The sequence below is a fragment of the Triturus cristatus genome, chromosome 9, assembly GCF_964204655.1.
Source record: "Triturus cristatus chromosome 9, aTriCri1.1, whole genome shotgun sequence".
NCBI classification, from domain to species: Eukaryota; Metazoa; Chordata; class Amphibia; order Caudata; family Salamandridae; genus Triturus; species Triturus cristatus.
In genome coordinates, this window is record NC_140592.1 from 524,008,512 (window position 1) to 524,033,489 (window position 24,978).

The 24,978-nt window shown below is 46.3% G+C and overlaps 1 protein-coding gene across 1 annotated transcript in view; it reads right to left on the bottom strand.

Moving 5' to 3' along the window:
• The window catches only part of RCE1 (Ras converting CAAX endopeptidase 1), a 226,335-nt gene that overhangs the window by 36,553 nt on the left and 164,804 nt on the right, over window positions 1–24,978 (bottom strand). The window contains exon 7 of the mRNA XM_085625516.1: window positions 13,261–13,323. Within this exon, the coding sequence (XP_085481642.1) occupies window positions 13,261–13,323 (63 nt within the window). The remainder of the gene's footprint in view (window positions 1–13,260; window positions 13,324–24,978) is intronic.

Here is a 24,978-nt window from a genome sequence, read left to right on the forward strand (position 1 = left end):
GCCCCACATTTGGCTGCAAGGTTGACGGGGAAATTAGTTAGCAGGAGAGGCATAACCCCTTGCAGCCAGGGACACCCCTAAGGTGTCCTGAGCTGAATTGGCGCCCTCCTTTGAAAATCCTTTATATTTTTTGTGAGGATTTCAGACAATACAATTAGGGGTATGCCCCCTCTCCAAAGGAAGTGGACCTTCAAAGGGTGTAGTCACCCTAAAGGTAAGTTGCAAATTGACTGCTACCTTCCAGCACCTGTAATGCCCTTAAATTAAGTATTTAGGGGCACCCCTGAACCTTGATCCTTACATTCCTGGTATCCTAAACAAGAAAAAGGACCGAAGAGCCGTACCAGCAGTTTAGACTCCAGATGAAAACTGGCTTGGCCCCAGCCCTACCGGCCTGTCTGCAGCTCTTGAAGAACTCTGCTCTAAAAAGCGACTCTTCCTGCGGGCTCAGTGCCCTCCAAAATCCTGGGAGGACTGCCTCTCTTTCCCAAAGACCAAGAACTCCAGAGGACAGCAGCCGTGTCCACAAAGAAACCAACAACAAGAACTCCAGTGCCCTGCTGAACTGCACAACCAGACCTCCGGACCCCTCTCTCCACCCGACGCCTCCGGCCCGATTCGAAGTGGCCCACCGGTCCCAAGAAGGTTCCCCAGCAGTCTTGAGCTCAAGTCCACCACAGAGTGACCTCTCCTGCACTCCACAGCAACGCCTACAGCCTCAATACAAAGGGTCCCCAAACGTGACTGGCAAGACTTTTCCGCTGTCCAAAGACACCCCTGCACTTGCAGCCCTCAGGCCTTGGGAAGCTCAACTGGCTTTGTCCTAGAGTTCCTCAGCACCCCAACTTGCCTCCAGAGCCACCGGTTTCCTTCGTTCAGCTTCCTGATCCGACCCTGCAGTCTTAGTTTGAAATCTTCATTCTCCATTGATTTGTATAGGGTGCCCGACGCGGAGTTGACACTCTGCACCGGGCCGCCTCTGTGCCGCTGAGGGTGTGTGTCTGGTGCTGCCTCATGGCCCCCCAGTGCTGGTCTAAACCCCCAGAGATTGACCCCAACTACGATTTTACTTACCTTCAACCGGCACCTCTTTGAGCGCCCTTAGTTTCGATTGATTAACATTGGGCCCCAGTGACCACATTTGACCTCTTCAACTGCCCCCACCCCCCTCCAGTGCCGCTGGTGGTGCAGTCTCTACACTTAGCTGACTTTTTCCGAGTGTTTATTCGAAAACCCAAAGACTGGAATTGTAAGTTGTGTATTTACCTCTGAAATTGCATGCTTGCTCTCCTATAGGTTAACATTGAACTGTTTGCAAAATGCAGTGTCCACTTTTTATACTTATAAACTGTAATATTGCAAAAAGTATTTTACTGCAACAAAGTATCTTTGGTTCTAAGCAATAAACATACAAAACGTATTATTTTTACAAACCTCTGGTTTCGGATTCAGTTATTGAGTGTGCATGTTTAATCATTTCTTGCCTGAGTGTGTACAACAAATGCTTAACACAGCCCTCCGATAAGCCTAACTGCTCGCCCACACTCCCACAAAAGAGAGCATTGGTATTATCTACTTTAGCCTCTGTAAAGCCTCTGGTATAGTATAAACAGAGCCAGCTTCCTACACCCAGTCATTCGTGATCTTCCGGAGCACTCTGGACAGGAGTGGTATTGGCGGAAAGATGTACAGGAGGCCTGAGTTCCACTCGAGACGAAAAACGTCACCGAGCGAGTGCCGCCTGGAAGCTCCAGTGTGCAAAATTGCTGATATTGCGCGTTCTCAGAGGAGGCAAACATATCTAAACAAGGTTCTCCCCACTTCTGAAATATACTTCTCGCCACCTCAGGAAGAAGACACCATTCATGATCCGGTAGGCAATGATGGCTGAGTATGTCTGCCTTGGCATTCACAGAGACACTGACAAGTGTTGAACCACCAGGGATATGGCCTGCTGTTCCAGCCATGGTCAGAGATGCAGGGCCCCATGACAAAAGGTCCAGGACCCCACCCGCCCTGTTTGTTGCAGGACTACATGGCGGTGGTGTTGTCCGTCAACACCTGAACCAGCTTTCCCTTGATGGAAAGAAGAAAAACTTTCAATGCCGAGCGAATCCCTCAGAGCTCCAGCAAGTTGATGTGGAGTGTAGATTTTGCCGAAGACCAGAGTCCTTTGATCTCCACCTCTCCCAGAAGGCTGCCCTACCCCAGGAGTGACACATCTGTCATTGTGTGATCTGGTTGGGTTAGAGAGTGATCTGCTTCTGACCCAATCGCGGTCAATCAGCCACCACTGAAGATCCTGTGCAGTGCCCCTCCAGATCTGGTCTGCGTCAGAGAGATTTCCCTGATGCAGCACCCACAGGAACTTCAGGTCCCACTGCAGAGCCTGCAAATGCCATCGGGCAGGATATAGGAGGCCATGAGACCCAGCAGCCTCAAAGTCATCCTCATTGAAATCCAGGCTAGATGCTGAAATATCTGTATCATAGCCTGAATCTCCTAGACTTGCCACTTGAGAAGATAGGCCCGAAAATGAACTGAGTCCAGAAGATCTCCAATGAAAGGGAGCGTCTGAGAGGGAGTCAGGTGTGACTTCGGCCGGTTGATAGTGAAGCCCAGCTAAAGCAGGAGATTCTCCATAGTCTGGAGGTTGGAAGAGGACAGTCTCTGGCGAGCTCGCCTTCAACAGCCAGTCATCGAGCTAGGGAAGGATCGGCACCCCTGATCTGGGCTGATGGGCTGCGACCACTGCCATCACCTTGGTGAACACCAGAGGGGTGCTGGTAAGTCCAAATGGGAGCACTGTGAACTGAGAGTGCTCATGGCCTACTGTGAACTGCAGGTAACGCCGATAGACAGGCAGGAAGGGAATGTAAAAATAGGTATCCTGTAAATCCAACGCTGCCATCCAGTCTCCCGGTCTAAGGCAGACAAGACCTGAGCCAGAGTGAGCATTTTGAACTTTTCCTTTTTGAAGCAGCATTTGGGGGCTCGCAGATCTAGAATAGGAAGAAGGCCCTAGTCTGTTTTCGGGACCAGAAAGTAGAGGGAATTGCAATCACAGCCTACTTCTGGTGCCGGAACCCTTCCAATGCCTCCCTTGGTCATGAGTTTCCTGACTTCCTCCAGAGCCAAGTTTAGGTGGTCCTCCGTCAGCCAGTCATAAGTTGGAGGCATGGAAGGAGGGGTAGTTTGAAGGGGAGGTAGTATCCCCTTTGGATTGTCGAAGAACCCACTTGTCTGATGTAATGTTTTGCCATTGGTGGAAGTGATGGCTGATCCTGCCACCAACCAGCCACCCATGATCTTGAAGAGCCAAACTAGGAAGGTTTAGAGGCTGCAGGGGAAGCAGTGGACCGACTGGACCTCTGGCCACCTGCCACACAGGGTCGAAAGTAGCTGCGTCCACGGCCAAGTAGAGGTTTCCGAACTTGTGCGGTCTTGAGGCCGGGATATGGCTGGCGTGGCTGAAAGGGGGCAAAAAGCAGACGGGCCTTGGGGGGGTGGGGGACTGAGAAGCCCAAGGACTCTGCCGTAGCCCACAAGTCCTTAAAGCGCTCAAGGGCCATGTCTGCCTGGTCTCTGAAGAGATGGATGGCATTAAATGGCATGTCCGTAGGGGGAAGCCTGGACATCCCCAGAAAAGCTAGAAGTTCTGAGCCAGGCATGACGTCGAAAGGCCACCGTCAATGACACTAATCTGCTCAGCGAGTCGGTCGTGTCAAGTCTACAATGACTAGTGAATTGTACTGCATCTCTCCCATCCGATACTGCTTGGGAGAGAATGGCCCGGGCATCCTCCAGGACCTGTGGCAGCACCTGCGCAACTGTTTCCCACAAGAAACGCGTGCAGCGGGCCAATAGACATGCACTGTTTATCAACGGTAATGCAAGACTAGTGGAAGAAATAACCTTCTTGCCCCAACTATCCAGCTTCTTGGATTCCCTGTCCGGGGATGTGGAGGGAAACGCACCCTGTGAGGTAGAGGGCTGGACCACCAAACTCTTGGGGGTAGGGTGGTTGGTAAGGAATTTCGGGTCTGGGGAGGTATCCATGCCACTGGCCTCATCCAACTCCTCATACCATTGCATTTCGTGCTCAGGCTGATCTTGTAAAGTGTCCAGCCACCCTTCCCAATCATCCTCCATTCCAAGCCCCTAAAAAAAGGCTGAAGAATTGATCTAGGACCCAAGGATGCCTTTGGTACCTGAATCGGCATCAATCTGGCTTTGGATCATCAGGGAATGGGCTGGCGCCGGGAATCTCTGCGTGGGGGATGGCACCGAGGAAGGTCGCAGGGGAACGATCAGTGCCGGTCCAGAGCTGCCAGTAGATCCACTAGAGGGCATAGGCACCGTGCTGGAGCCGCCGGCGTGGAACCCGATGGAGACCCTTCTGTGTTTCCGGGAGGGTAAGACAAATGAACAAGTTACTTACCTTCGGTAACGCTTTTTCTGGTGGATACACTATCTGCCTGTGGATTCCTCACCTTGTGAATATCCCCTGCGCCAGCAACATTCGGAAACTTTTGTAGCAGTCCACGCCGATGAGGTAGAAGACGACGTCACAGAGACACAGCTCCGCACGCGACTCCGCTGACGTCACCGGCTCCATAAGAAGACCTCGTCGGCGTGATGACATCAGTTCCGCCCCTTTTTTCCGTGCCTTCGAGGCACACGGACGGACTGACAGCAATATATATACACACAGTACAGAATATGCAGATCAACACACACAGTGTGGAGAATAAATAGCAAAGCACAAGAAATAACATAATGCCTTTGACAGTAATAAACACATTTGAAACACCATCAATAGAATTACAGGCATAGAATTACAGGTATAGAAGGATGGACAACGGGGAGGCGGGTGGGTCAGTGAGGAATCCACAGGCAGATACTGTATCCACCAGAAAAAGCGTTACCGAAGGTAAGTAACTTGTTCTTCTGATGGATACATCTGCCAGTGGATTCCTCACCTTGTGAATAGATTCCACAGCAGTCCCCACTCCCGGAGGAGGGTGTCCACCCTTCTATACCAGAAAGTCCTGAAGGACGGATCGCGCAAAATGTTCGTCCCTCCTCACCTCAATGTCCACGCAATAATGTTTTGCGAAGGTGTGGAGGGAGGCCCAAGTTGCCGCCCTACAAATGTCCTCCACAGGAACACCCCTAGACAAAGCAGACGTGGAAGACTTTGCTCTAGTGGAATGAGCCCTCAAACCCTCCGGAGGTTCCTTACCAGCCAGGGAGTAGCAAATCTTGATGCACAAGACAATCCACCTGGAAAGGGTGCGCTTGTGCACCGCTCGACCTTTCCTGCAGCCAGCAAAGCCAACGAAGAGCTGGTCATCAACTCTGATGTCCTTTGTTCTGTCCAGGTAAAAGTTCACCGCCCTCTTAGGGTCCAAACGGTGAAGTCTCTCCTCCTCCTTGGAAGGGTGAGGGGGGAGGATAAAAAGTAGGGAGGGTAATGGATTGCCCCAGATGGAAAGGAGTTACCACCTTAGGCAAAAACGCAGCCCTGGTCCCGAGTACCATTCGTTCAGCATGCACAGTCAAGAATGGGTGTTTTGAACTAAGAGCTTGAAGCTCACTTACCCTCCTTGCCGAGGTGATTGCAATAAGGAATACCGTCTTAAAGGACAACAGCCTCAAGGGACATTTGTGTAAGGGCTCGAAGGGAGAACCCATAAGATAAGTTAATACAAGGTTTAAGTCCCATTGAGGCATAATAAAGGGAGTTGGAGGAAACTTGTTTGTAAGGCCCTTTATAAAACGAAGAACAATAGGTGACTTGAATAATGACGGCTGATCCGGCAAACAAAGGAAAGCCGACAAAGCCGATAAGTATCCTTTCACAATAGCCACAGCAAAGCCTTGCTGAGCAAGTGAAAGGGCAAACTGTAGAATGTTAGACAAACGAGCCTTCAAGGGATCAATGGACCTCTCTCCACACCAAAGCACAAATTTAGACCACCTATATGAGTATATAGATTTGGTGGAGTGTCGCCTGGCTGATAAAATAACATCCACCACATCCGGCGGGAGAGAGAAAGAATTCAGGTTGCCCCGTTCAATCTCCAGGCATGAAGGTGTAAGCTCTGGAGGTGGGGGTGTAGAACCTGCCCCTCCGACTGCAAGAGGAGGTCTGCCCTCAGAGGGAGACGGAGCGGAGGGCACGAGGAGAGGTGGAGAAGATCTGTATACCACACCCTTCTCGGCCAATCCGGGGCGACCAAAATAACTTGGGCCCGGTCTTGGCGAATCTTCCTCAGAACCCGAGGAATCAAGGGTATGGGAGGAAACGCGTAAAGGAGTTGTGAGCCCCAACTCAACTGAAACGCATCCCCCAATGCTCCCTGCATCGGATACTGGAGACTGCAGAATGTCGGGCAGTGAGCATTCTCGTGAGTGGCGAACAGGTTACCTGAGGAGTCCCCCATGTCCGAAAGACGTGACGAACCACCTCCGGATGGAGCCTCCACTCGTGGTCGGCGGAGAACTGCCGACAGACTGTCCGCACGTACGTTCAGAACCCCGGCCAGATGATTTGCCATTGGACAAATCTGATGGTCCTGAGCCCAGGACCATAGACGCATGGCCTCTCTGCAGAGACAAAGAGACCCCACCCCTCCCTGTTTGTTTATATACCACATCGCGGTCGTGTTGTCCGTCAGGACTTGAACAGATTGACCACGAAGGGAAGGGAGGAAGGCCTTGAGCGCCAAACGTATCGCCCGTAACTCCAGAAGGTTGATGTGAAGCAACCTTTCCTCTGGAGACCAAAGACCCTTGATCTCCAGATCCCCCAGATGAGCACCCACCCTAAAGGTGGATGCATCCGTTATCACCGTGGCCACCGATGGAGGTAGATGGAAGGGCTTTCCTTGGGACAGATTGCCCTCCACGCTCCACCAAGATAGATCCGCTGCAGCTTCTCTGGAGATCCTTACAGGCTCCCTGAGATCTCCCTTGTGCTGATACCACTGCTTGCGGAGACACCACTGGAGCGCCCTCATGTGCCAGCATGCATGGTTGACCAACAGGATGCAGGAGGCGAACAGACCGAGCAGGCGAAGGACCTTCAGAACTGGAACGACCGCTCCGTTGTAAAATAAAGGAATCATTTCCTGTATGTCGAGAATCCTTTCAGGAGGAGGGAATGCTCGACACACAGTAGTGTCCAGTACCGCACCTATGAACAGGTTGCGCTGAGAGGGCACCAGGTGAGATTTGGGCACATTTATCGAAAAACCCAATTTGTACAACAGCTGAGTTGTATCCTGCAGATGACGTAGCACCTTCTCCGGCGACTCCGCCTTGATCAGCCAGTCTTCTAAATAAGGGAAAACCGAGACCCCCAACCTTCTGAGATGGGCTGCCACCACTGCCATCACCTTCGTGAAGACTCGAGGTGCCGAAGTAAGACCAAACGGGAGGACCGTAAACTGATAATGTTGCGACCCTACCGTAAACCGGAGATACTTCCTGTGCGACTTCAGGATGGGGAAGTGAAAATACGCATCCTGCAAGTCGAGCGACACCATCCAGTCCTCCTGATTCAGCGCTTGAAGAACCTGCGCAAGGGTGAGCATTTTGAACTTCTCCTGATTCAGGTAAAAGTTCAGGATTCTGAGGTCCAGTATCGGACGCAATCTGCCGTCCTTTTTCGGAATCAGAAAATACCGGGAGTAGCATCCCTGACCCCTCTCCTGCTCCGGAACCACCTCTATCGCACCTTTTTGAAACAACTTCAGGACTTCCTCCTGCAGGAGAAGACGGTGGTCCTCCGAGCAAGCCCCTTGACAAGGAGGGTAATTTGCAGGGAATTCCCGAAAGGGAAGGGCGTACCCATTTTCTACAAGATCCAGAACCCAGAGATCTGTAGTTACAGATTCCCAATCTTGCAGAAAATGGGTAAGCCGGCCCCCCACAGGACCAACATGATCCGGAATGTCGAATCTAGGGCTGCTTTGCGGTGGTGGGAGGGGCTGAGGAAGAGGAAGAGGAGGAGGAGGAGGAGAGTTGACGGCCACGTGAGCGACCCCCGATTCTTCCTCTGTATCCCTTGGACAACGAACCTTGCTGTTGTTGCTGCTGCTGTTGCTGGGTCGGTCTATAAGAGCGATAAGTCGCCCTTCCAAAGCCCCTATATCTTTTGAAAGATCCTTTCGGCTGGGATTGAAGACCCAACGACCTAGCCGTAGCCTTACTCTCCTTGAAGCGTTCGAGAGCAGCATCCGCCTTCTTACCAAACAAACCAGACCCATCAAAAGGCAAGTCCAATAAAGTCGACTGCACATCCGAAGAGAATTCAGAGGACTTTAGCCATGCACCCCTCCTGGTGGCGACAGAAGACCCCATGACTCTGGCAACTGAGTCTGCTGTGTCCAGTCCACTTTGAATGACTTGGCGCGCAGCCGCCTGGGCATCAGTCAGAACTTCATTGAAGCCGGCCCTATCCTCCGCCGATAGCTTTGGTGCCAACTTCTTCGCTGAGTCCATGAGCGCGTGGATATAGCGCCCCAACAAACACATCGCGTTTGTCGACTTAAGAGCCATGCTGGCTGATGAAAAGACCTTTTTGGCCGATTGGTCTACCTTTTTGGCCTCTCTGTCTCCAGGAACCTGAGGAAAGGCCCCCTTTGATCTTCCCGAACAAGCCGCCTGAACTACCAAGCTCTCAGGCGAAGGGTGCGAAGTTAAAAATTCAGGATCCCCTGGAGCCGCTCTATATCTCCTTGCGACTGTCCTGGAGACCGCCGGAGCTGAAAAAGCCTTGCGCCATACCTCTAGCACAGGGTCCATAATGGCCTCATTAAAGGGCAACAAAGGCTCCGAGACTGCAGTAGGCGAATGCAGTACCTACGTTAGAATGTTAGACCTGAACTCCCTGGTTGGTAACTGAAGGTCTAACAACTCCGCAGCTTTTCTGATGACCGCATGATACGGCGCTGCATCTTTAGAGGGCTCATCTGATGGTGGAGTGATTTCCCACTCTGGAGACAAATCCAGTCCACTTGCCTCCTTTAGCTCTTCAAACACCTCATCAGATTCAACCAACTCTCCCTCTTCAGCTTCTTCCAACAGGAACCTCCTTTCATCCACCACTCTCTGTGCTTCTCTTCTAGATCGAATCCGCACCAGCGGCGTCGGCGGCGCCGTGATCGCATCCGACGGCGCCGGTGCCGGCGTCGAACGCGGATCCGCAGGAGCAGCCGGCGTCGAACGAAGTCGAGTCGGCGCCGGTGAAGAGGGAAGCGGCGTCGATGTTCTCGGCGCCGGTAGCCGCCAAGACGGCGTCGCCGAAAAGAATGGCATAAATGGAGCTTGGGGGTAGACCTGCGGCACTCCCAAATTAAAAGCCATCGGACCCATCGGACCCACAGGTGCACCAGAGGTATACATGGCCCTTGAAAACACCCCGTACATGGCATTTAGATAATGCGTGGGGTCCTGACCTGGACCAGGGAATGCAGGATACTGGTCAGGCATCACCGGATTCGGGCCTGCCGGCGCCGACGGTGGAACAAGCGGCGTCACAGTCTCACCCGGGGCTTGAAGATCTTCAACCGGGGCCGGAGACGGAGAATAAGCTAGAGCCGGAGATGGAACCGGCATCGGGGATGACACCGGCACCGGAGATGTAGCCGGAGCCGGCGAAGTCACCGGAGAAGAAGGAGCTGGAGGTGAAGTCGGGACTGGAGAAGGAGACACTGACTCTCTCCGACGTCGAGTAGGCGACTTCGACTTCAGAGCCGAACCTTTATCGGAGTGATGATGTGAAGAATGCCTCCTCTTCTTCTTATGCTTCTTACTTCTCGAAGCATGCTCCGAAGTCGATTTGGACGCCGACCTCGACCTGGATCCAGACTTCCTTCTTCCTCTTTTTTCCTTCTTCATCCGAGCGATGAAGAGCTTCGCCTCTCTTTCTTTAAGAGCCTTCGAGCTCATCTTGCGGCAGCTGGAACAACCATCCACATCGTGGTCGGATGAAAGACACCAAACACAATCTTTGTGAGGGTCGGTAATAGACATGTGCTTGCCACATTCTCGACAGGGCTTGAAACCCGACTTCCTTGTCGACATCTTCCCGAAGAAAGACAGAGAAATCCAGAAAATACACAAAGTAACAAGTAAAGCTACTAATAACGATTCCCAAAATCCGTTGGCGTCGGCGGCGCGGAAAAAAGGGAACTGACGCCATCACGCCGACGAGGTCTTCTTATGGAGCCGGTGACGTCAGCCGAGTCGCGTGCGGAGACGTGTCTCTGTGACATCGTCTTCGACCTCATCGGCGTGGACTGCTACAAAAGTTTCCGAATATTGCTGGCGCAGGGGATATTCACAAGGTGAGGAATCCACTGGCAGATGTATCCATCAGAAATGAGGCACATGGCAGCATAGAAGACCATATTATTCAGGTACTTAACGTGAAGTTGTGATGGACGGTATGCAGGGCCAAAGGGGCCTTCCTGTTCAAATTTCTCTGCTAACAATAGATGTGCAGGTGGCAGAGATGAGACCATACTTGGGGAAGTCTGGTCTGTCTGATGGGAATTGAAATACCCGCTTCAGTTATGCAAGTAATTTCAGATAGTCTAAGTGACTGGTCCGTCAACAGATTTGTTGTTGATGGTGCCCTCTTATGTTTCTTATGTTTGTAGAACGTAGTAGGCTCTAATGTGGCTTCCGTCACTGATGTTGTAGTCAACGGCCGTACTCTACTCATTGGTGAGATAGTAGCTAATGGTTTTGTTGACACTGTTATTGTCAATGTGGCTCTTGAGGACGAAGTTGTAATCTTTGTTCCCATTAATGATGGTCTCATTGATCATTTTTTTGTCAACACGTGCATCGTTCCCGATGGGTCCTTTTCCGCCATTTGACCTTCTAATGAGGTTTCCCTCACGTATGGAGGTGGGGGCTGGGACCTATTTTTAACAGAAACAGGGGGTGGAGACAAATCTTTATTTTTTTGAGGCTTCTAAATATCTGAGGCTGGACACTTTTCCAAACATATCTAGTCCAATCCTCTAGTTCCAGAAAAGAGTCTTTTTCCTCCTGTCATTCCCTCTTTAGGGTTTTTTTTGTGAGATCAAGATGTTATTTCACCTTCATCACCAAATGATGGATAGTTCATTGCCTTCCTTTTCTCAATCCAAAGTCTGGCTTCTCTATCTTTTAAGGTATTGGGAGAAAAAGTAGGACAATATTTACAGTCTTTAGGTTTATGGTGAGGGTGAAGGTAGTATAAGCATTCACTGGGAAGATCCTCAGAGAATACCCAGATATAATTCTGACATAATTTTTCTGTTCGAATGTAACAGTCAATATGTTACCTTAGAATAGTTGACAGAGTTGAATAAGAGATCAAGAGATGCAGAATATCAGCTGTAACACTAAAGAACTCTGGGAGACTCCCTTCACAAGACCAACGGAAAGAAATAGGAGGTATGGTTGCCCTTAACGGGAAGAGTGCTAAGGAGCTGCTTTCTGATTGATTGGTTGAAGTTTGGTTCTTATTAAAACGATGTGAAGTATTGAACGATGCCACTTGTGTGGGCCTTGCTGACTGATTTACGCTATACTACTTATTATGATTACAGTGGGACTCTCAACGCTAAAGCGGAGTCCCAAGATGGCTGCCAATGGTTCTTGGTTGATGTGTTGGCAGCCAATCTGAGCTCTGAATTTCCCTGCACAAGCTAGTTATTTTTTATGAAGTGATCGCGGACATAGATATCACTAACTCTGCTTTCTTAAATTTCTCAACAACAACTACTGAACGGATTTACACCAAATAAAAAAGCAGAATCTGTGTAACCAAATCTACCAGCCAAATTTGCTGTAATTCTGTCCAGTAATTCGGGCTGTAGGTGTGTAGTCCTTTGGAAATTAACATGGGCAACGCACCTTTTTTTGAGCCCCCTATTTCTCAGCTCCTGCTTGACAGATCACCCCGAAACTTTCCATACACAACAAGAATCACCCCCACACTTTTTGGGGAAAATCTCGTGCGGCGCTAAAGTTATAGGCATGTCAAAAAGTGGCACTTTGAGCTAGCTGGTCTACAGGCGAACATATCCTGTGGGGGCGTCTGGAATCAGTTTGGACACCAATCCCTTGGTTTGTGTTGTATAAATGCACAGTTCCTATATAGATTTAAAGGAACTACACAAAACCAAAATGGTGCATAGTGCACCATGTTGGATAATGGCTGGAGCAATAAAATGTTTCTCTTTGCTGACCTGCCAATCAGAGCATAGCAGATGTGAGAATATAGAAAGGATGACTGGAGAAAAAGCTCCCTAGTCCAATAAATGTATTCATTTTTTTAAATGGATTCGCAAATTTTCTTTGAGTTCACAAATTCACAGACCCGTCATGGATTAACGGTTCAGATATCTCTAAAATGTAACCTTTCCATACCCAAATCAGAACACTTTTTAAATGCTAATTTCTCCAAAACTACTGAACTGATTTACACCAAACGAACCAAAACCTATTCCTTGAGCAAAGTTTCACTTCCATGCCAAGTTGGTGTAATTCTGTTCAGCCATTGTTTCTCTATTGAGGAGCAAATAATCCAATGGGAGTTAAAGCGGGAATGCCACTTGTGGAGACCCCAATGAACATCCTCTGCCTGACAGATCTCCATGAAACGTGCCATGAAAAATCAAAGTGGATAAACTTTATTTCGGGAAAGTTCATGCAACCAGCACAAAAGTTATCAGCTTTGGAAGTGCATGGATGAGAGCAATAGCGCCAAGAGGAAGGTGCAGCCTCTTCTAAAAGGACACCTGGAACATCCAGCATCCTGGCCTTGGCCATCCGTGCACTCACTCATCATCGTACTCTATTATCATTTCATGCACAGTCTTCACTCTTTTATTCCTATTCATCTATCCTGTCATCTTTTCACTTATTCATTCACACTAAGTCAGGTACCCATTCTTTCATCCACTTGTTGACTCATTCTTGCAATGGCCCACTCAATCTGCACAACCACTAATTCAAAGCGGCCAATAAATGAACAGTTTTCATCAAAAAGGCCCAACCTATTGGTTTTGCCAAGGTTTATTTCAGTCAATGATCTGTAAAAAAAGGTCATAATTGGTTGCCACAATTTCAGCTGGTATTTGGCGATATTTCACAGCACTCTTCATCCAAGAATGCAGATTGCAAAACTGCATTTTAAAATTGTGAGAAAGCATACATCCTAACTTCAGTTCTTCGCCAAGCCTGCCTTACCTGTTCTGATGAAGATGAATGCTGTATACGCACCAAACACGGCTGTATAGGAGAATTGAAAGGCTGAGGGTAGTAATAAAGAGAGAAAAGAGGGAAATATTAATAAGCAGGTGTGGGAGTCATGGTTATCAAAATTTGCACAATGGAATGGGGATAGAGCTAAATATCAGCTTACGGTTGATTCAGACAATCATATGCAATAGGGAGACTAGTGGGACAGCACAAGACCAGAACCTCAGTAGTTTTTTTTTTAGATTTAGAATGTAATGTGGTGTGACAACTGTTAGATGGTGCTAACACCATGATATCAGGGACCAGAACAGGTGGCTTACCATATCCACAGACCTGGCAGGGTTCACAAGGCAAACTTACACATTCATCATGATGACAAGATCACCAAGTATGGTGTCTAGAAGCTGCCTACAATGCTGGAGCAATGAAACAATATACAAAGCTATCCAAAGATGCTACCTGACGATGCTTCAGCTTTAGTAAAATTCTGCTCAGAATGGCAACCTGGAAGTGGTGCCAAGTAGTGCACGTCAGTTATTCACAGTTTATATGACCATTTTCATTAGTATCTCCCTTTCTTCCTACAGCAGCTCAACCTAGTTATGTGCGAATTGGCTGGGCCTGGTTTTATAAAAAGTGGTGAAGTTGGAAGTTAAACACACATACAAACCTAAAAGCATTACAGTGCGATGAGCTAAGGGGAACAGCTATGCCCGGATGTGGGTCCTGTGCTCACTGTGCCACTCTACCATGCCCCACTCAGAAGATAAGACTTAATCAGGTACACCTAACTGATGAGTTTCAATCAGGGCAATAATAGTATTGGGCTGCTTCCGTTTCAGTACAGGAAGGCCTAACTTGGCAGTTCAGGCTGGACTGTTCCTACTGGAGCAGGACCAATGCTGATTTGCATATAGCTGGATACACTCTGAGCTAGCATGATGAGCAAAATAATGATGGACTGGGATGCAGCCAGAGTATTTACTAGTGGTTGAGATTAATTCAAGAATTCCACCTATCTTTTTATATATGTCTTTTTGGGAAGTTTTATATAGCGCAAACTGGACCCGATAAATCAGGTATCGGAGCGCTTTACATAGCATCAGTTTCGTTACACAAGGACACATTCATTTTTTCTTAGGCACGGGGAGATTAAGTGATTTTCCCAGAATCACAGGATGTTGAGCGTCGTAGCCGAGACTCTAACCCGGTTCCCCAGCTTTGACGTCTACCGCTGTAGCCGCAAGGCCACATCCTCTCCCCATCCTCTACATACTCTTGCTTTGTTAATTCCTACACAACAGCAGGTCACTGTTTGCTTGATCGTAATGGTCGCTCCTCAGACACAAGGCAAAAACTCTACTAACCATACCACCCTGAGCTCCAATATGCAGGGCAGATTCCATCTTGGAACATAGACGTCCCATAATCTATTTCTGAAGATGAGTCTCCCTTCTATCAAGTGGTCTTGCCAACAATTTAGCGATAGCTTGAGGTAATCTCAAATCTGCCTTCTCAACTGCACAAAGCTTGTGTCGCTGACTATTCTGCATGTGATGGATGTGTGATGACATGCAACCTAGCAGACTTGGAATTCTGTAATATAAGTTTGTGTTTGGATCACTAAAGTCATAGAAGCTAGTTTGCACTCTGTCTCCAATGACTGTCCCACCACACCATCACTTGTCGAAATATGTAGTCCCAAAAATACTATTTAGTTAGTGGGACGAAAGAGTACTTGGTTGCTTTAATAATGTGTCCTAGCTCATTCAGGGTGATCAGAATCATGGAAGTATGCTCTCTGTTCTGGGAGTGGGATTTCTCCCCAATCAACCAGCTTTTGAAGTAAGAGTAGGCGTACACCCTTCGATTAAGGTAGGTCACCACTTGATCCACACATTTTGCACAAGTCTGCAGATTGGATCTGAGGGCAAAAGGAAGTGCAAATAAGTTGCCCTGTTTATAGATATAGACCTTAGGTACTACGGATGCTGGGGTGGATGGGAATATTAAAATATCTATCCTGCAAGTTTCGAGTTGTGAGGAAATGCCTCAAGTACGAGGCCTTCCGAATGTCCTCTAACATATTATTGGACATTGGACAGATATGCAAGGGCTGTGGGAAGGAGAACCATTTAGTGATTATGTGCAAAGCAAAGGGAAAAATAAGTGTGTCAAGGCGTGAAGACAAAATGGCCGCCGGAAAGTTCCAAAAGCAACGTTCGACGAGCACCAACAAGGCCCAGCGAAGATGTCACGTACAACAAATTGACACTGAACAAAAGTCGATTGTTATCTAATTCATCAAACAGTTCCTCCATATCAGTATCAAGTGAAAGTGAAGAAGATGGTTGTGCCATGTCGATGTTTACTTCAGAAAAGAGTGCGCATGTTGGACTGGCCGCATGTGAAGAAAAATGTCAGTCAAAGAAAAAGGTCAGCATGCCAAACCACCATAGTCATTCAAACATTGTCAGAAAATTATACTGAAAGTAAATGGTCATTCGATACCTTTCATCATTGACAGTGGTGCATAGATAAACATTATGCCTGAGAAAAAATATAATGAACTGCTCCCTTACCACAACTTATGCTGTTGAAAACCAAAGTGTATACATGGGCACCATTGACACACTTAAAATGTCAAGGTTATTTTGGAATATATGAAAACGTAGGTGCAAACACCCATCCATGTGCTTCAAGTGAGAGCTTTGCGTGCCTGTTTGCTCAGTTTTAGCACAGCTTCAGATATGGGACTGATTTCTGTGAATATAAACATGAATGCTCACCATTAAATAGTAAGTCAGTTCCCTTTGTTGTTTCATGGTTTGGGAAAGCATAAGACTATGAAAGTAAAGTTGCATATTAAGGAGGATGTACATCCTGTTGCTTTGAGACGTAGGCAAATTGCTTTTCATTTACAAGATGCTGTTGAAGAAGAACTTGAATCATTACTGAAGCATGATATCATTGAGGGTTCTACTGGTCCAACGCAAAGGTTTCTCCCATTGTGGAAGGGCCCAAAAAGGACAGTGGTGTGGTACACATATGCATTGACATGCGTCCGGTAAACATTGCAATTGAACGAGAATAACATCCAGGTCCACACACTGCCATGATAACACAATTAAATGTTGCAAAGGTCTTCTCTTGCCTTGATTTAAATAAAGGTTATCATCAGTTGGAACTCAAAGATTGCAGGTACATTACAACCTTTTCTACTCATGTTGCTCTGTTTCGATACAAAAGACTAAGTTTTGGTGTGTCATCCGCTGCAAAACTGTTTCAAGCCTTCATTCGACGTATCATACAGCCTGTCATGAATGCGTTGACATATCGGTTTTTGGGGCTATTTAAAAAGAACATGCTAAAGCTCTTACACAAGTATGTTGTTTACTTGCTGGAGCAGGTTTTACTTTGAATGCAGACAAATGTGAGTTCCAGGAGACAAAGCTAAAATTCTTTGGCCATATCTTTTCTGATGGGGGTGTGACACCGGATCTTGCTAAAGAGCGAGTGCTGTCAAATGCTGACCCCATAGGATGTTTCCATAGTGCGCTCATTTCCTGGCATGTCCAGCTACTGTTCTAGATATATACGAGACTTTGCCACTGTAATTGCCCCATTGAGAGAGTTGATGACATTTTTCATTTCAGTGATCCATGAATGTGAAAACAGTTTTAAGGAAATCAAACAAGCCATTGAGAATGCCCAGTGGGGTTCGGTGCTATTCTTGTACCGCATAGTGGACACTCAAATGCTCGAAGGCATATTGTGGTGTATGCCAGTAGGAGTTTGTGCCAACCGAGACACGGTTACTCACAACCTGAAAAACAAAGTTTAGCCATGGTATGGGCTTGTGAACACTTCCATGTATTCCTGTACGTAAAGTCTTTTACACTGGTAACTGATCATCAAGATTTACTAACAATGTTTGACAATCCAAAGGCCAAGATGACTCCTTGCATTGAACAATGGGGACTTGGCTACAAGAGTACAATTGCAGCATTGTGCATCCTCCAGGAACGGAGCAGATCCCTGCTGACTACTTTTCCAGAGTGCCCACTGAAGGTCAAGGCACTCCATCTAAGTCTGATGAAGCTTATATCAACTTCTTCGTAAAAACAAACACACCAGCTGCCATTTCATTACCCCAGATTATTACTGCCACGAGCCACAATAGTGACATGCTAAAGTTGAAAGAAATAATTACACATAAGTCATGGAGCCAGAACACTCGACCTCTCACCAGTGAGAGTGAATTTCAAAAATACGGAACTTTCAAAGATGAACTGTCCATAACACATGAGGGAGTTATATTGCGAGGGTCGAGAATCTTGATTCCAGAGAGTCTGCAGCAGAAAATGATTGAAGTGGCCCACAAACGACATAGGGGAATTGTTGCTACAAAATGAGCTCTTCGAGATCAAGTCTGGTTTCCATAATTCGACGAGTGAGTTGAGAAGGTATTACAGGCCTGTGTTCTATGCAACTGCCTTTCTACAAAAGTTACTCAACATACCGTAAACATGTCAGAACCCCCGAAACATGCCTGGGAGAGTATACCCATTGACTTTTTCTGTCCATCCAACAAAGGACATCACCTGGTGGTGACTGTGGATGAATACTTGCGATTCCCATTAATTGAGGATCTCTCATACACTACTTAAGAACAAGACATTGACAAAATGGATGGCATCTTTATGGCATGGGGTATTACAGACATACTAAAATCTTGAAATGGCCCGCCTTTTAATAGTCAGGAGCTCAAAGACTTCTTAGAGTATTAGGCATTAACTGAGTATTCCTCTGTGAATTTAGGAATACGCTAAAAAAGCTGTGCAGCATGCTACACTTGAGAAGCGCAATTTAACAACTGTGTTAAACTCTACATTACGAGCTTACCTTTCAACACCTCACTCAAGCACTGGTGAAAGCCCAGGAACATTTATGTTTCTGAGAGCAATGACAAGCAAGATACACCAGTGGACCAATCAGAGAGAAAGAGATGAGAATGTAAACTCGTACAGGGGACTTGGTTCAGAAACACAAGATGAAAACATAAGCTAACCGAAGACGACACGCGATAGACAACGTCTTCCAGAGAAGAGACAGAGTGCTCATAAATCCGATGCTGAAAAGAAATGTTGATGCTCCATTTGATGCAGAACCTTGCCAAGTGGCGTCAACCAAAGGACACATGGTGACTGTCCAGCGCCCTGGATTGTCTATTACCAGAGACTCTTCTCATTTTCGGCGTTTGATTCCTAGTTCACCAGATCTCCGTGGTGCAGGAGAGACTGATTCTGAAACACCAGTAACTGCTGCTGCCTTTTTACCATCACAGCAGATCGTGGATCATGCTGGTAACGGATCTCAACGCACGATACGTTCAAGTCTAACAATTGCAGTGTCAAAGAGATTAACTGAAGAGAATTAAATGTATATATGTGCATATATTTTGTAAAATTGGTAAGTTTTTGTAGAATAGAGGGGGAGATGTAGTGTTGTGCGAGTTCACAATTACGGGACCCTTGTGGCTCCTGATTTACTCTGTAGAGGTATGACGTAATGAATAGAGTGAAGGCTGCTTTAGAATGCTAAGTTTGCAGGTACACACAGAAGACTAAAGGTGTGTGGTACCAAGCTCCGTAAGTGGCATAGTTATTTACGAGTACCCTGGCTAGGAAGACACTAGAACGAATATGACTGTCACAGTTGAATTGAGGTGAGTGCTTTGGGAGTCTGTGTGTCAGTGTTAATCACCTGAAGGGCATAATCAATGTGCTTACTGAATAAAAATATGTATTTAAAAAGCAGTCATGGATTGTTGCCTGCATTCTAGGTCTAGATTTTGTGCTTTTGAGTCAGCTGTACTGCATAAGCAGAGCTACATTTGTTGCAAATCGAACGTGCTGTCTAAAATTGGTGTGTTCAGCATCTACAAATGCATCAATACCTGAGGTTGATGCCACCCTCCTTCAGGCTTTCCTGTGCTTTCTGGTCTTTGGACAGTATTTCTAGGAAGGGGGAGTTAACATTACACAGAGGCTTACTGTGAAGGGTAATTATTGCTGTGGTGTTGGCAAGTTTAATGGATTTAGTGGCAAATATGTCTACTCTTTTGCATGTGGCATCTATTTTTCACCATTCCTTGTCTGTGGCAGCGTTAATTGGAAAATACCGGTTTCCTGCTTTACTGTAGGTGCCAGCTGAGACCATAGAATGAGTTTTAATTTGATTCAACAAGCACACCAGAACATCCTATAGGGCTTTGTACTTCTTTTTGAAGTCTTTCAAAATTCGATCAAATAGCCATTGAGACCTTTTAGAACAGAAATAACTTTAGTGAAATTTACAAGATGTATTCCTAAAGACAAGAAGGAAATGTCTTTGTCTGGTGAAGACAAAGGCAACCTGAATTTAGCTGAAGCTCTTCCAATGAAATTTGCCAGTGTAGTGCAGAGGGGACTCTGTGGGAATGTGGCCCAAGAATCCCTTGTCCAGGCCAACATAATCATCTAATTTGTCATGTTTGGGATTAGGTTGATGTCCTGTAGGAAAATGGCGGCTGCTATGTGTGTCACAGATACAAACTTTTTTTATCCGTAACATTTTTGCTAGCATAGCTGTTTTTAAAATGTGTGTTATTTTTTGTAACAAGTTGAAACAATTGTATAATAAATCATTCTGATTCTATTTCATTAGCTTTGTGTAAAAAGAGAGAAACCGCCTAGCCAGAGTTTCCTTTGTGACTGGATCTATAAGGCTATGTGGTGTTTAAGAAATGGCAGACAGCAGTATATCTGAGAAGAAAACAATAGCAAAGCAAATACTAATGTAATTTTATAATGAGAAGAGAACAGATGCTTTTCAACACTGAGGTGAGAATTATTACAGAGTTGCTTCTTGTAAACAAGTTTCTCTCAACAAAGCCCTTCATGCCAGGCATATCTTTTGAATTTGTTTTACATTGAGTGAAGATGAACATCTGAAATTGCTCGTGGTTGCTATCCCTCAATTTCGTCACCTTATGCAATCAGAATTCTCGTCCGAGAAGATAACTTATGTGACTTGACCTTCTTGAGAGATGACTTCCTTTGATATGAGCTATCACGTCCAAGTTTGGAACTTCCTGTGTGCTGTTTTAGGCGGCACTGGTCACGAGATTCAACAACGCTATTTCGTCAGAAGAGAAGCACATTGATCCTTTCAGTCAGCATCTGTGAAATGCTATTGAAGAAGTCTAATATGCCAAATGTGACTGTGGACTTAGTGAGATCAAGTGATAATACATACATAACATCACCAGCTTGCCCCAAGCCTTAGCCCAAAAACGACTTCAACAGATTAGAAATAGTTGGCACTTCCATGTTACCATATGGTAAGGTTCTTCTGGTATACAACACAGGAAAGGTGGTGTAATCATGCGCTTGATAGTCAGTTACTTAAAAGTACAAACAGGAACACCTTTCTAGTGTGCTGTTTCCTTGCAAAGCCGTGACAAGATCAGATTATAAAAATTCAGTTTCTATTTCGAAACCAAACACAAATCTACCATTGTCTTACACTGGACAAGAAAATCATCTTTACTGTGATTCCTCTATTATTGCATTCTCTCTTTCACACCTAGGGCCGTGTTACACAAGTGCCCCGGGGGCGCAAAGGGCATTTGTGCCACTTTATGCACCCCCGGGGCACTTTGGTATTACAGAAGGGGCTGCAAATGCGTGTGCGGCCCCTTCTGTAATACCTATAGCCCTGGCACACATGTACCACCAGCACTATCCCGAGAGGGATTTGCATGGGGGCGTGGCCCCATGCAAATGAGGGAATCCTTTTGCCGATCCGCTCGCGCCGTATTATAGACACGAGTCCAGAGGCAAAGAAGTTGTCAGGACTCGCACTGACTGTGCACTACCTATAATGTGGCGCACTGTCAGTGCACCCCCTGTTGGCATCCCTCTGGAGGGGGGGGGGGGGAAGAGGTTCCATGGACCGCGCCATAAATCCACTTGCAGGCGGGTGCAATCACTAACTATGTGACTCAAAGGCAAACAGTCAGCCGTTTGCAGGTTCAGGAGCACTTCTGTTCTCAGCGACAATTATTTACCTGTTCATAATTAAAAAGTTTGAATACGCAGTAGGATTTATTTAGCTATGTTGGTCTTGGAAACCTGACTCACTACATTTATTGGAAGGATGGTTACAAACAGCTTTTCACTCTTTCTAATTTTCTTTGTCTTTCCCAAGCAGTATGCCCTTACAGTAATTTTTTGCAGGTTGTTGAAGGATGAACTAGTTGCAATGAAATGATGATATAACTTTACATATGAACCTCGGATGCCAATGCAGTATAAATATTTCTTTATGAAACTGAAGAAAAAATCTTCAACAGAAACAATGACAAAAGCAATGAGGAACGCTAACATCAACGTAATGCATTTGATGTCAGCATTCTTTATGGGCTCTAATGGTGGGCCCATGGGACTTCAATGAATGTTTAGATCCCAATTCACCATAGGTTGTCTCACTGGGTGTAAAGTATTTTTCTGTCTTCAGCAAAGGGGCTTATTGCAGGTGTCGTCCAAGGATTTATTTGGTTGTGCCTAACCTCTAAGGGTTGCCAAATGTACGTAGTCACAAGCAAATCAGTTATTGGTAAAGTATCGAACATCAGTATTTATTTATTTAGAAAGTTTTATAGAGCGCGAAGAAGATCCTAAACGGATATCAGAGCGCTATACAATCAGTAAAGGTTACTATACAACAAATAGATGTTACACATAGCGCATACACAGATCATCTTGTGTAGGCAAAGCAATAATCAACCTGAGGAAAAACAAAAAGACTAGTTGCTTAGATGGTCTATTATGACCATCTTGCTAGGGACACGGATGTGATTGGAACCCAGGTGTCTATAGTCCATAGTTAAGTGAATTTGGCCATGAGTATCGATTTTACCTCCATTTTGAAAGAAGCAGTGGAGGGGTTAAGTCTGGTTTCAGGAGGTAAGGCATTCCAGATTCTGGGAGCCATCCCGGAGAAGGATCTGTTATAGGTTTTCTTCTTGTGGAACCTTTGTGGTTTCAGTAGTAGGTTATCCGCACTTCTTGAGGATCTGATCCCGCCAGAGATCGTCAGTTTCTGTGCCAGATAAGAGGGTGCATTGTGATGAACGGCTTTGTGTGTCATACACGCTATTTTCAGATGAAGTCTGGCTTCAAGGGGTAGCCAGTTCAGGGATTGACGATCCGGGGTGATGTGGGAGTTTCTTTTGGAGCCAGTGATGAGTCTGGCTGCCGAATTGATGGAGGCTCTTAATGGTGCAGTTGATACTTTGGGTAGGCCACAAAGAGAGATGATACCGTATTCCAGTCTTGGTATGACTAGTGCTTGTACTGCCTGTTTGAAGTCGTTGGATGGTAGGAAAGGTTTAAGTTTCCTTAGTGTATTTATCTGGAAGTTTGCTCCCTTTGTAACAATGCTAATGTGTTTTTGCATATTGAGGTTACTGTCAAGAGTAATTGCGAGTGATTTCGCTGAGTCCACGATGGTAGGTTGAACTTTGAGTGCTGTAAGATGTTTAATCCACTCTTGCATTATGGGGACTTGGGCGGGTGGAGCTATAAGGAGGAATTCTGTTTTTAGGGCATTCAGTTTGAGATGGTTTTCTGCTAGCCAAGTTTGTGTATTCCTAAGCAATAGGTTAAGTGATTTGATGTCTTCTAAGGAGTGGATCTTGAGGTATAGTTGTGTGTCGTCGGCGTACATGTGATATTGTATGTTAGATGCTTGTAGAACTTCGGTGAGTGGTTCCATGAAGAGATTAAACAGCGTTGGGGAGAGTGAGGACCCTTGTGGGACACCTAGAGTAACTGGTACTGGTTTGGATAAGGACTTATTGACCTTGAATTGTTGTGTCCGATTATGGTGAAATGAGGTAAACCAGTTTAGCACTGCACCTGAGAATCCCATTCTGTGTTCCAGGAGGTCTAATAGATTCTCATGTTTTATCGTATCAAAGGCTGAGGATAGGTCTAGTAGAATGAGTAAGCAGGCTCCATTTTGATCCAGGATTTGTAGCGCATCATCAATTATGTGTGTCATGGCTGATTCAGTGCTATGACCTGCTCGGAAGCCTGATTGGTGCTTGTTAAGGAGGTCAAAGTGATCAATATGCCTCGTCAGTTGGAGGTGAACACATTTTTCCAATAATTTGGCCAAGGTAGGGATGTTGGTAATAGGGCGGTAGTTGTTTAAGTCCATAGGGTCGGCCGTGGGCTTCTTTAGGATGGGTGATACCTGGCCAGCTTTAAGGGTGTCTGGAATGCAGCCTTTCTGAAGTGAGCTGTTTATGATCTTGGTCCAGATCGGCAGAAGCAAAGGAGTAAGGTCTTTGACGGCATTAGCAGGGAGGGGCTCGGCGAAGTGGTTGGCAGGGTTCAAGGTCCCTCGACTCCGGACACACTCGACAGGCGTCACGCAAATACCAGCATAACAGTGATATAAGCACTGAGCAAAAATACGGAAATTTTGACAAGAGTGACACCGTCATATTGGAAACAATCTGCGGTTTGGAATTATCACCGCTTACTAAATGCTACATATAATCTGAAAATAGCCTTGAAAAAGTCACGGGACCAATCTCCCACCAAGCGACGAAACACGTGTTGGCTTGTGGATGCTTAAGACTGACTAAAGAGAGTCATACAAATAAAAGAACAACCAAGAAGAAGAAGGACTAATTTCTGTTTTATGTACATGTCCACTTGTAACACATGCTATACTCATTAGCAATATATAAATCAAACGTGTGCTAAGGATTGATTTCTTAGGTATGAAGCAGTTGGAAATGCTGGGGTATTTGTGTGTGGTCTCGCGTGTAGGGTTAGGTCAGTTAGGAGGTCCTTTTTGATGGTGTCAGTCTTTTGGGTGAAGAAGACGGCAAAATCTTCACAGTTTGGTTGCGGGCATGATCAGTCTTGTGGACGTTGTGGTGCCTCCTTGGATTGGGATTTGATTAATTCAAAAAGTTTTTTGGGGCGGTTTCTTGCTTGGTCTAGTTGGAAGCTGAAGAAGTCCGCTTTGGTGCGCTTGATTTTTCGGTAACATGCATTTCTCTTTGTCCTAAGGATCTTGAGGTGGTTTGCGGATGGAACAGATCTCCAGGTGCGCTCAGATGTTCTGAGCGATCGTCTGTCTTCATTAAGTGTTCCATTGTACCAGGGCTTTGAATCTTTTATGGATACTCTCTTTAGTTGAAGAGGTGCGACCTCATCTATTATCGAGGTCATGGCGTAGAGGTAGTGATTGGTGAGATCATGGACTTCGGAGGTTCCTGCGGGGGGCCGAAGTAGGTTGTAGCTGGGGAGTGGCAAATTGTTAGGCTTGATCTTTTTCAGGTCTCTTCTCCATATTTTAGGTCGTGTGGGTTGCGCCGAGTTAAATTTCACCATTTCCTTGATGTAGAAATTAATAATATGATGATCTGACCAGTCGCAGGGTTCGATCGACTGGATCTGAATGGAATCGGTTTTAGAGATTATTAAGTCCAGAATAGATCCTTTGTCGTGTGTAGGGCTGTTACATATTTGGGTCAGGTCTAGGTCTTCTAGGAAGATTTTGAGACTATTCACCACAGTATCATTGTGATCGTTCCAATGTAGATTGAAGTCTCCAAGGAATATTTGGGTGTCTAGTCGC